The following is an 11,520-nucleotide window of genomic DNA, read 5'->3' as shown; positions in this document are numbered from 1 at the left end:
TCTCACATTTCGCCACCTCTTTTATTTAATGTAACCTTTAGATTTTTCACAAAAATATAATTTACTTCATCAACTACATATGCTTTATGCTTGTTTATGGTCCATTCTTTCAGTAAATCTGGAGCATTAAATGACAAAAATGCAGTTTCAAAATTGGCTACAATAAAAAAAAAAGCCATCCTTAAAGACAATATACAACCTTATCTCATTTGTTTATTTACATTCACTTATTTTATGCAAAATATTGTTTTAGACACATAACACATGAAACAATGCCATTGCCTTTATGTATAGCTGATGATTTCTGTCTGTAATTCTCCATTACAGTATAAGTTACAGCAGAAAGTCTTGATGAGCGATTTATCAATGTCACAGAAAACTGACTCCATTGCAGGCCACTAATACATCATTATCTCCTTGGGTGCGTCCTCTGTAGGCCTCTGCTGTTCTCTCCTGTGTGTGTAGGCTGCGTGGTCGTACGTGTAGATCAAAGCAATGGCAAGAAGAGAGAGCAATGTATAAAGGATGACCAGGTAATATCCTAGCTTCATCTCTGAAGATTTGTTCCTTAGGTCCGCATCTTCGGAAAAGTTCTTTACCAAATCCTCTGCCATGCTGGTCACAGTGACGTTCACCACAAATAGTATGAGGACCACAACTGACAAACATGCTGCAAGAGAAAGACAGAAAAAAATAATACCCCTACTACCATTAAAATATCTTTATCAGTGCAATGCAAAGAATATGCTGATTTTTATTGGCAATTCCACTCCCAAGTGCATTTGTGGGACTTACCGCTGAGCGCGCTGCAGACATAGACGCCAACAGGCCCCATGTAGGTCTCATAAGGGTTGCTGACACTGTTGTAGAGGGAGATAAGGATGCTGCAGGCAGAAAACAGCAGACACAGTGCCAACAGGCACAAAACCAAAGCGTGGAGGACTACAGGGGTAACTCCTGTTTCTACCAATTTGGGGACCACTACACACACACACACACACACACACACACACACACACACAAACATACACAGTACAATCATGTCATGGTTATGTAATTTAGTAGAGCTTACATGAATTATACAATATTACAGACACCAAGAAAGAAAGATGTTATCCAGTTGTTACATTAATGTCAACTCTGGTGATAATGTGCAGTGTTTCTGTATGTCCACAGTAATTATGTCTTGTTTTAAAGGGCCAGCTCTTTTATATATATATATATATATATATATATATATATATATATATATATATATATATATATATATACATTTTTTTTTTTTCTCATTTACCCACTTTTTCAGATATCTCTCTCTGAGACCTCTCTGTAAAGAGCTTCCTTTGAAATTACTTTTGACAAAAGAAATCATTCCTATACAAAAAACGTTTATGGTGTGTTCTTTTGATTATCCATAGTAACAGTAACAGGGACACTGCTTCTAGAAAGACCAGGGGAAATAAAACCAAAACTATGAGTATAGATTCTAGAGGTATGTAAGTGAGAAAAATATCTTCCGGTGAACTGGCCCTTAGAGAGCCTGTGAAATTTACCTTGAAAAGAATTCTGGCCTCCAAACGACGGGCAAAAGTTTCTGTTTAAAATCCCAACAAAAAGCTCCAAAGTGATCACAGCAGTTCCATTGAAGAAGCTACTTCCAATTCTTGCGCACTCCATGGTCATTGTAGCCCACTGTATTGACATGCAGTACCCCATCACCCCAACAGACAAGGCAGTAGCCAGCGCACTGCACATAAAATGCAGAGTCTTCTTAGCGGAAGGCATTATTGCTGTATTCCAGTTGCACTAGTTAAATCTAAATCCCAGCGTCTCTTCCCTAAAGCACTGATGAAGTCTCAGAAGCAGCTTAGGACCCTCTGATCCTCTAAAGATTCTGTGTATGAGTTACCTTCCTGGGTGGAGTTGACTGCTGGTCATAAAATCTCTTGATTATGGCAGTGACCTTTGGTTTGAAAGGAAAACACAGTGCTGGTTGTCATGGTATGACACCAATTTCCTCCACAGTTTAATATTTATGTCATGTCTGGGCTCAGACTGCAAAGGAAAATCATATCTAGAGTGAGGGTTGTGAAATATTTTCTGAAGTGCCAACGATGGATACACAACTAAAACTGAACAAAGCAACTTCAGGACAAATAAAAGACGCTTTATAAAATGACAATTGATATTTGTAGTTCCTGTTGTTCAGTGCCTACACACACCTTCTGGTGCAGTTTAAGGGAACCACGTTCACAGTCTGGGAACCAAAGTCCTGTTCTTGAAATTGTAGGGTCATAAAACATGATGCAGATTAATAATTTACCCGTATCATTAAAAAAAGAGTTACTGGAAGAGGAATGATTATTTGATATGTATGTGTCATCACTAAAGCCATGACAGGGGTTGGTATCATTTCACAGAAAACTGAGGACATGTTAGGTAAACAGAGAAAACTGACCTCTGGCCTGTAGAACTGTCATTTTACACTGTAAACCACCTAGTTGATGCCGTTGATTTATTGGCACAAAATGAAGACAAGACATAAATGGAGCTATAAAGCTCCAGGACTTCCTGGTTCTTGGTAATAACTGAAAATGTATGCGTTTGCTAAATGTATACCAATACTTTTTTATTACACAGTATGTTTGGGTGTAATTAGCAAAAAGTTCATAATGTTAGTGCAGGGTTATATTCAGTTCTTTCATACATGTTTGTAATACAAAGGCTATGTATTGCCTATATATACATGCTACTTTTGTTTTATATTATTTTAGGTATAGATAAAGAAGCACGGTTACATTACATTACAAATAATGATGTAATTATTATATAAAACCTAAATCCCAAACTTATTATAATACACTCCGCAATAATTATCAGTGTGGTTTTTGACCAATAATAACCCAAAGTGTTACAAACATTTTTAAAGTCACTCTGGGACAAACTGGACAAACCCACAAGAAAGCACACATGTTGTAATAAAGTGTGTGGCCAGACTGTGGCTCCCTTTCTCCGCCAGACCGGGAGAGGAGCCGTGTGCACGCTGACAGCCAGTTGTTATGTTGGAGTAAACACAAACTCCTCCTTCCCGGTGACAGGCGGCAACCCTGAAGCGTCGCCTCGCCTTTTCCAACACAATCTACGCTCAGGACTTAATGTCGGTGCCATCAAGGTGAGTGATAAGATTCATTTATGTCATCGCACCGTTTTTGCATCTTATTTATTGGCGCTGAACACGCCACATTTTCAGTCATTTTTCGGTCACACAAAACGCCGTGATACCTGTCCGTCACAGCAGCGCACGGTTGATTTTTCGTCCATTTCAGGTGCGTGTTCAGCTTTAATGTGGCAGTGAATATATTCCTCGTTCCTCGTTCAGTGAATACATTCAAAAAGTGGTTTTTCGTGTGCTTAAATCATGGGTTCTCTGTTTGACAACCTGCAGCGACTTCCAGTCAACCCAACCCAGTCAATGTGGTTTAATGGAACTCGTTTGGAGTTTCTGTTCTCATTTCGTGGTCTTTATTTTTTATTTTTTATTTTGCATTCATCACAATGGAGATTATCAATCTTTTCTTCATATTTGGTGGCTGACTGTTTGTCTATGTGGGCTGCAGTTGAGCCAGTTTCAACATGTCTGTGAACAGAGGCTACTGGGTCTTCAGATTATCATGGATGGATCTGCTAAGACTTGTTAGGAGGGCTTTTCAAGGTTTTTGAGTTATGTATTGAGATGTTGACTCTTGTTTTGGTTTCTAAATGTGTTGACTGCACAGATTTTAATTAAGTCGTGGTATGCAATACAATAATCACTGGACATGATATCAATCTCCCTAGAAGGTGTCTCTGGGGAAGGTCAGGGTCAGCAACACATCAGTATCCTTGGAGCAGATTGTCCATAGCAGGGTGCCGGCTAAAGGGAAGGGGAGATAAACCGAGTCTGACATTTGTCTAATCAGACCATGGAAATGAAAAGTTAAATATACCAAGACACCATCAAGATTGTGCTTCACAGAAAATTAACAAGAGAACTTTGGGACTTTGACATCTTATATTCCTGAAAAAGACTCATTATGAAACAGACACACTCGTAATGAAAATATTCTGCATACTTTTGTCATTTGTGGTGCTAACAGGACCTGTGTATACAGATTTTGTGGGTTAAATGCTGTGCTGTTACTGTATGTTGGGTCATAACATGGCAACATGGCTGGACAATGAGCTGAGTTCATCAATGTCAGAGAGATGCTGTTAAATTACTTTAATGCATATTGTAGTCTGCCTGACAGGGACAGGTACTGCAGACTTAGCAAGGCTGTCTCTAGGATCAAAATAGATGAGAAAAAGAAGGCAATTTGAATATGGAAAGTTTAACTTCTGTCACTCCTGACAATAAGAAATTACTCGTCTCATTTTGAGGGTTGCAAGATCATCACCTCACTGTCCATATGGTACCATCACTGAAATGTGTCACAGGTTGCTGTTATGTCCAGTTGGCATTTCAAGACAACTGTTTCAGAGAAACCTGACGTCTCTTCAGTCTACTGTAACTTTTTTTTTGTGATCAACTTTTGATTATCACCTTCAGACATACAAAACAAATTCCACAATGTGTGACAGGTAATATCAGATGGAGCACAGAACAAGTCTACTGTAACTTTAATACTCAGACCAAACCTATTCAACATGCCAAGAAAGTAAACACAGAGCTTTTATTTAATGGAACCAGAGACCAGACTTTAGCTGACAATCAACTACATATGACACATTTTAAAAAACATTTTCCAGATTTATCATTACAGACCTGACTGAATTGAACGGTCTTTCAGTTTCATATTCGTAGCAGTCACAAGATGTATCCTCATTTACCTTGATTTTACTGTCTAGACTGTCTGTCTGTGTCTGCCTGTGATTTTTCAGTGACTTGCATTTCAATTATACAGTATAGACCCTGGGAAGAATGGTAATTACTGTGGCAAAAGCTAATGAGGATGCATTGAAATAAACGAATAGTCAGTGCTCACCAAGAAAAATGAGACTGTGTAAGGATGCAGGAAGAAATAACATTTAACTGCTGAGTGCTGTCTGCAGATTGAGTCAGCTGTCATCTTGTTACAAATATTTGGCTCCAGTTGAATATCAACTCTATTTTGTGTGCAATAATGTATTTCCCTGGGAGAAGCCATGTTCTTTGTATACTGTCTAAGTCTGAATAAAATGCAAAGAAACGCGACAGGTTTATAATTACAGTAGCTATTTTCAACCTGCATTTAATTGCTATTTAACACACTGCCAAGATGTTCTTTTGTAGTTTTGTTGGCTATAGTTAGAACTGTAAAAATGCATGTTGGAATGCTTGTAAAGTGTATGTTATTTGAGCGTGGGTGTGCTGTGCGAAACGAACAGATGTGGTGATTAATGAAATCCACTGCGAGGTGGAGAGGAATGAGTTGCGCATACCTGGAGTTTCTAACAGCTTGCTTGGTATAAACCTCAAATTGTCTGCCCGGAATAAATCCCTGCAGCTCGCCCACCCTCTATCTCTCCGCCACCTCTCTCTAAGTCTTGGAAACACTCTAACTTTGAGCTGTGAGACTACACGCTGGGCCGTGCGCTCTCTGAGGCTACAACCACATTAACTACACTCTGCTTAAAGGTGCGCTTTTAATCCTAAAATAGGCGTAGAAGGAACTAATTGGTATAAAGTCATGACAATTAGGGATGAGCCTGGCGTCACCCAGAACTTGTAAGATATTTGTCGGCAGAAACCGTTTTAGCCAGCCTTGGAGAGGGGTTCATGAAAAAGACCAGGGAATTGTCACAGTAAGATCCTACTTTTGATGCAAACAGCATTTGTACCCAACCTGTTATTTTTCTGCTTGCCTCAGTGGAAGCTTGTTAAAGCACATTAAGCTGCAGTATGTTGCAACTGTAGGCTTGTTTGTGCTTGTGGCTAGTACAACAGAATACAAACCCTGCAGTCATCCTTTGGATTTTGACATCACGCTTAAATGATTTAGTAATGATAAAACATGTTCATGCAGAGTGAGAAAAAATGAACCCTCACTTAACCAGGCAAATGGATTCAAAACAAACTAATAATTAAAGGTGAGGGTTTGTTGGGGGTGGTTGTACAGCTTGTATTAGATGTGACATTATATTTTAACAAACTATGCTTGGAAACAGGGCCAGAATAGCAACAGTGACTGCAAAACCAGTGAAAGCAGAAACGGAGCATGTGAGCGGTGTATTGCTTCCTGTTTGGAGGATAGGATCAGGAAAGCCCCGCAGCCTCATGGAGAGGTGGGACCTCAGTGACACTGAGAAGGTGTGTCTCCGTCAGAGGAGGCCTAACACATGGCCCGGGCAAGTACAGTCTATGGCTGTGCAAACAGCAACCTGCAACACACACACACACACACACACACACACACACACACACACACACACACACCCCCGGGCCAGCACTACTGATGGCGAAGGCATGTGAGATAAAGCTGTGGCTAGTGATTGATATCTGTACAAACTCAAGCTGTGCAGTTTTCTGTTGGTTTTTTATCAGCTTTGTTTAAGACTCAGCTGGGCCACTGCAGCACCGAAACAGCTGGACAGAGATCAAGCTTCTTGCTTTTCAGATGCGTCAGAACTCATCCAACATCTGCTTAAAGGAGGCATTGTAAGTTGCTCCTCTGAGATAACCGCAAGGCCGAGCACATGATTCACAAAAGGGAAATAATATTTTGAGAAGTTAAAATTAAATCTGCCATTCCAAGAAAGTGCTACAACCCTTACAAAACCTTTGTCTTTCTGTATTGAGTCAACTAGAGCTGCAACAAATAGTCGATTAATTGATTAGTCGATGGAAAGAACTGTAATCAGAAAAAAATTTTGATTGATTTAAGTCATTTTTCAAGATAAAAGGACAAACATTTGATGACTTTGGGTCAAATGTGAGAATTTGCTGCTTTTCTAACAGTGAATTGAATTTTTGGGGTTTTGGACTGTTGCTTGGACTAAACACGACATTCAATTGCAAAATTGGAGTTTGAATTGGAAACAAGATTATATTCTGTTGTATTTATTGTTGGCCACTGTGGTCAGGAAAGGAAATGCTTGTGACCAGGTTATGGCCTTAACATGGCCCTGGATTGTGAACAGTTCAACCCATGAGAGATTTCTGTCTCCACCTGTTTCACTAGAGGCCTGGGGTCCGTTTCAGAAAGCAGGTTTAGTGAAAACTCTGAGTTTGTTAACCCTGAGATGAGGGGAAACTCTCTTAACCTCAGAGCCAGTTACTATGGTAACTGAGCCTGTGAAACTAACCTGGTCGGGAGCAGGTTTTCTTCAAGAAACCTCGAGTTTCTCTCAGTCTCCTCCCTCTGACACAGCGCTCTTTCATTTCCTCATTCATTCAGTCAGTCTGTATCAGGCACATTTTTTTTATTTGTCATCTGCAATAACAAAACTGTTTGTTTAATAACTCTGTTAGGCAGAATAAATGTTTTTTCCTCGAACATAGCATGTCCTTTTTTTCGACAATCCCGTTGATGAAGAAGCTGTATTACTTTGCAGGGAGTTAATATACGTCGGCAGGTGATATTGAGGCCTCGACTAGATGTATTTTCATTTCCAGATAACTACCTTTTTGAGCGGTATCGTTTTTCTTCCCAGTTTATCAGTTATGTAGCCTACATAACCTTATCCATCCTCATTAACGTTACCCATCGAGGACATGCTCTTACATCCCAGCAGATTCTTTGTGTCCTATACGTTTTTTTGCAAACGGCAGTTTTCAAAATTGATGATGAGGAGCATATTAGTAAAGCCACATGCAGAGCCATCAGAAAAGTGTGTCTTGTTCTGAAACGTTTTTTAAATGTTGTTGTAGTGTTCCCTGGACACAACCAGTGAGAGCCAATAAAAAGGAGTTCTACAGGATTGCAGGTGAATGATGTAAACCCTTTTGAAATAAATGATTATAAATTATAATTCTGTTTATGATGGTGCTGCAGCCTCTGAATGGGATTAGTAGACCTAGGACTTTTTCACCCACAGGATTGCACCTAAATGAAATAGATTACAGGTTAAACAGCATTCCACCAGTTTTCAACAGTAATATTATACTTGTGATTAAATTGGAAATTAATACACTATATTGGAACTTACGCATTGACTCGAGCAGCAATTTTCTCCCAAGACAATTCTCGCTCTTTTGCAGCAACAGCTGTGTTGCTTTCTTACAAAATATATGTTCAAACTCGCTGTATGTGCGCATGAGTAGTTCCAGTTCCAGAGGGGTAAAGTACGCCGACTAGTTTGTTTGTGGTTGTTGCCATGGTGAATCATAGTATTATGGCTCCATTCATGCTGCCTTTTTATAGTGGTGGTGCACGCGCTTAACTCTAAGTGAACCTACTCTGAGTTGATTGAACCAACTCAAATCAGCTGTTCTGGAACCGAAAACTCAGTTTCCCATCTCGGGGTAAATCAACTCAACAGGTCAACTCTGACAGACAACTCTGAGTCAATAGGGTTAGACTCAGAGTTTGTTAAACCTCCTTCCTGAAACGGGCCCCTGAAGAGGTCAAAGTGTCCAGTGTTTTGCAAGACAAGTGCAGAACCAGAGAAAAGTCTTTGTCACTGTCATCTTGTGACCCATCAGATTTATCTTGGGACCCCTCAGGGGATCCTGAACCCCAGGTTGGGAACCACTAGGTCAAGCCCTTCTGGTTTGAATAAGGGAATATGGCCCAGGGACATACTGCATGATGTCACTCCACAACAGCTGCCCAGTAGTAATATGGGAGTATTCCGCCCTCCAGGCAACAAATAGTTTCTGTATTGTATTACTGTCAGTCACTACATGAGCTCATTACAAGGTAGACCACAAAGCTCTTAAACAACACGTTTTTGGAGATTGAGCTGGTGACCTTGCAGTTGTTTTATGAGTGTCCAAAGAGGGAGAACACATTGTTGAAAACCTTCAAGGTCTGAATGTTTTTGTCTGCTCGTTTTAGCTTGTAGAAATAGCCAAAAAGGTTTGTTATAATCACACAGTCCCATACTTTACCCAGCTGCTGGTGGGGGCAACATGTCGACAGCTGTGATTTTAACATGATAACTCGCATTCAATTCATTTTTTCCCTTTTTTTTTTTTTTTAGGCCAAAATATGGCAGCCTAATTTGGTGACCTGCTCAGGGAAAGCAGGGTGGAGCCCAGAAGAGATTAAATCCCTGTGCTATGTGGCCTGATTTTAACGAAAGTGAAAGCAAACATCTCCAGCTGTGGCTTAAAACATGTTTCAGTCCACTTTATTAAATCTGAATGAACTAGGATAAACAAATAGGTTTTCTGTGGAAAACAGTGGGCGACCCACAAGCTGAGAACATGCTTAATACAGTCAGGAAAAGAAATATTCAGCTATTGTGGATTTTCCCTTGAAGGCTGTTCTCTTCTCATCTTATATGCGCATAAGACGTCACACCCACACATTGCTAGATAGCTTGATGTTTACAATCATGTCTCTGGGGTTAAAAGATGACGCAAATAGTGTGAAACTGAGGCTTATTGTACATGTGTTTATGCATGGTAAACTGATGTTTCTTAATAGTCTTTTGGTTTATTTTGTGGTTTATTGTCCCTTTTAAAATATTTCTCTTAAACACGGAACTTCAATGTACTTGCTCGCAAACATGTAAAGCGGCTTTTAATGATTCCAAAAGCAACAGGTGAGTGCTGTGTCTTAGATGGCGATGGTGCATATAGAAAGAGTGATTATCTTCCCTCATTTCTGCAGCACCATAAACTATAAAGCCTGGCTGGAGACACATTAAGGTCCCACCCAGTCCTCTGACTTGTCAGATTTGTTTGTTTGTGTGCAATATATAGGCACATGCAATTCATTTTCTCTTGCGCCTCTATAAAATGCCACGATGATTATACCGTAGGCTCTTGTCTTTGCAGAAGCATCAGTGTCGGATCATGTCCTTTAAACAGTGACATCAAATACAGCTGGATTATAAAGGGTTTTGTTGAATGGTTTAGAGTTTACAGGCTCTTAAGAAACTGGCAGCTGATCATATATGAAAGCCGGGTGTGACTGGATTAGACGGAGTGAAGCAAAGAGTGAGTGAAAGAGGAAATAATGGTTTGACTGTGTCACCACAGAGGTTGTTGACATGGAGGAGTACAGTGCTTAATGAATAATGGATGCTCACTAAAGCAGCCAATTTCCTATTCATTCTTTCAAGGCTGTTACACAGGGAGTTGTGTGTGATCATCATGTCAGCCCTTCAATATTTTCATTGTGTTCTTAGTAACATGATGCAGTTCGAAGGCACTGGAGTAACTCCAATAAACATTTTCACACAAGTACAATGGGCTTATTCAAAAGGATGGCTTATTTGATTTGATTGTTGTGTCAAATAAATACAGAGAAACAATTTTACACACCAGCAGTTGTTTGCACTGCACAAAGTAGTCAGCATCACTCCTATCTTATTCATTCAAAGTCTTATCTGCTCCAAGGTTCCTTTTAACATCAGTATTCTTGAGGCTTGTAATAATTAAGTGTGCTGCTTGCATCACAAAGGCCTGAGGTGACAGAGACGAGCATTAATTCAATGTTTGCGTTGTCACTTTTTGTGTTGCGCTGAAAAGGATGTGGCATGAAATCAAAAGCACCTTTTTATCTTCTGACTCTTTGGGAAGCTTCATAGTGTCGAGGCCTTTTTTTTAACTGTGTAAATGTGCCTAAATGAGCACAGTTGGATGCGGCAGTGAGCCCACAGTCAGGGGTTATCTCAGCTGACATGACCTGCATGCATAGGTGTGTAAGGCTCAGAAGAGCAGCAGAAAGCACCTAATGTATGGGATGATAATCAGAGCTGCTGTCCTGGGCCATATAAACGACCAAGGTTAAAGGCTGCCTTAATCTTGCAGTATGTTGGAATAAAATGAGGGGATGGACCTTGAACATGCTTCATCTTATTGAATTCCTGTCAGTGTTTAAGGATGTAATTTCAGCTGCTGTTATGTGATGGTATTTCACAATTCTGTGTGGGGAAAAAAGAGGTGAGGATATGGTTTAGATAAAACAAAACACAAAGACCTGAGATGGAAGGACAAGCAGAAATATCTAATGTTTAGATGGTTAGCCCACAGTGATGCAAGCCTTTTAAACTTTTACATGCAGTATTCAGCTTTCTCATATTTCCGACAGGCTGCTGATTGGAAACAATAGTGATGAAGCCCAACAGAAAAAAAAACATATAGGATTAAGTAGAGCCCAGCAGAGCCGTAGATGAGTTTTAAAGCTGAGACTGGTATCGATAGGCCTGTTTGAGAGAAAAATCTACGACAATAATTATAATCTCAATATTTAGTTTTTATTAGCCATGCTAGCTCCAGGGCTATTGGTCTGTTGGTTGGTTGCTCAATTCTAACTCTGATGTTTACCCAAATGCCGTGGTTTTGGTTGTGTCCCGCTCGCGATAATGGAGGACCAGGTGAAACCCCTG

At 40.0% G+C, this 11,520-nt stretch overlaps 3 protein-coding genes across 4 annotated transcripts in view; 1 reads left to right on the top strand and 2 right to left on the bottom strand.

Annotated features, from left to right (window-relative positions):
• Positions 1-240: 240 nt before the first annotated feature.
• Positions 241-1,904, bottom strand: clrn3 (clarin 3). Its single transcript, XM_078279960.1, has 3 exons — positions 1,554-1,904; positions 796-981; positions 241-670 (listed from the first exon to the last, which is right to left on the bottom strand). The coding sequence occupies exons 1-3, from the start codon at positions 1,783-1,785 to the stop codon at positions 399-401; spliced, it is 690 nt and encodes a 229-aa protein (XP_078136086.1). The 5' UTR covers positions 1,786-1,904; the 3' UTR covers positions 241-398.
• A 1,169-nt stretch (positions 1,905-3,073) lies between these two features.
• ptprea (protein tyrosine phosphatase receptor type Ea) overlaps positions 3,074-11,520 on the top strand; it is a 59,169-nt gene continuing 50,722 nt past the window's right edge. For both annotated transcript variants that reach the window (XM_078278824.1, XM_078278823.1), the window contains exon 1: positions 3,074-3,172. The gene's annotated coding sequence lies outside the window, so the exon portion shown is untranslated. The remainder of the gene's footprint in view (positions 3,173-11,520) is intronic.
• The window catches only part of LOC144535980 (uncharacterized), an 84,736-nt gene continuing 83,187 nt past the window's right edge, over positions 9,972-11,520 (bottom strand). Inside the window, exon 4 of the mRNA XM_078278832.1 lies at positions 9,972-11,517. Coding sequence (XP_078134958.1) covers positions 11,375-11,517 — 143 coding nt within the window. The 3' untranslated portion in view covers positions 9,972-11,374. The remainder of the gene's footprint in view (positions 11,518-11,520) is intronic.

The sequence above is a fragment of the Sander vitreus genome, chromosome 21, assembly GCF_031162955.1.
Source record: "Sander vitreus isolate 19-12246 chromosome 21, sanVit1, whole genome shotgun sequence".
Classification (NCBI taxonomy): domain Eukaryota; kingdom Metazoa; phylum Chordata; class Actinopteri; order Perciformes; family Percidae; genus Sander; species Sander vitreus.
This window is presented reverse-complemented; position numbering and strand designations above follow the sequence as displayed.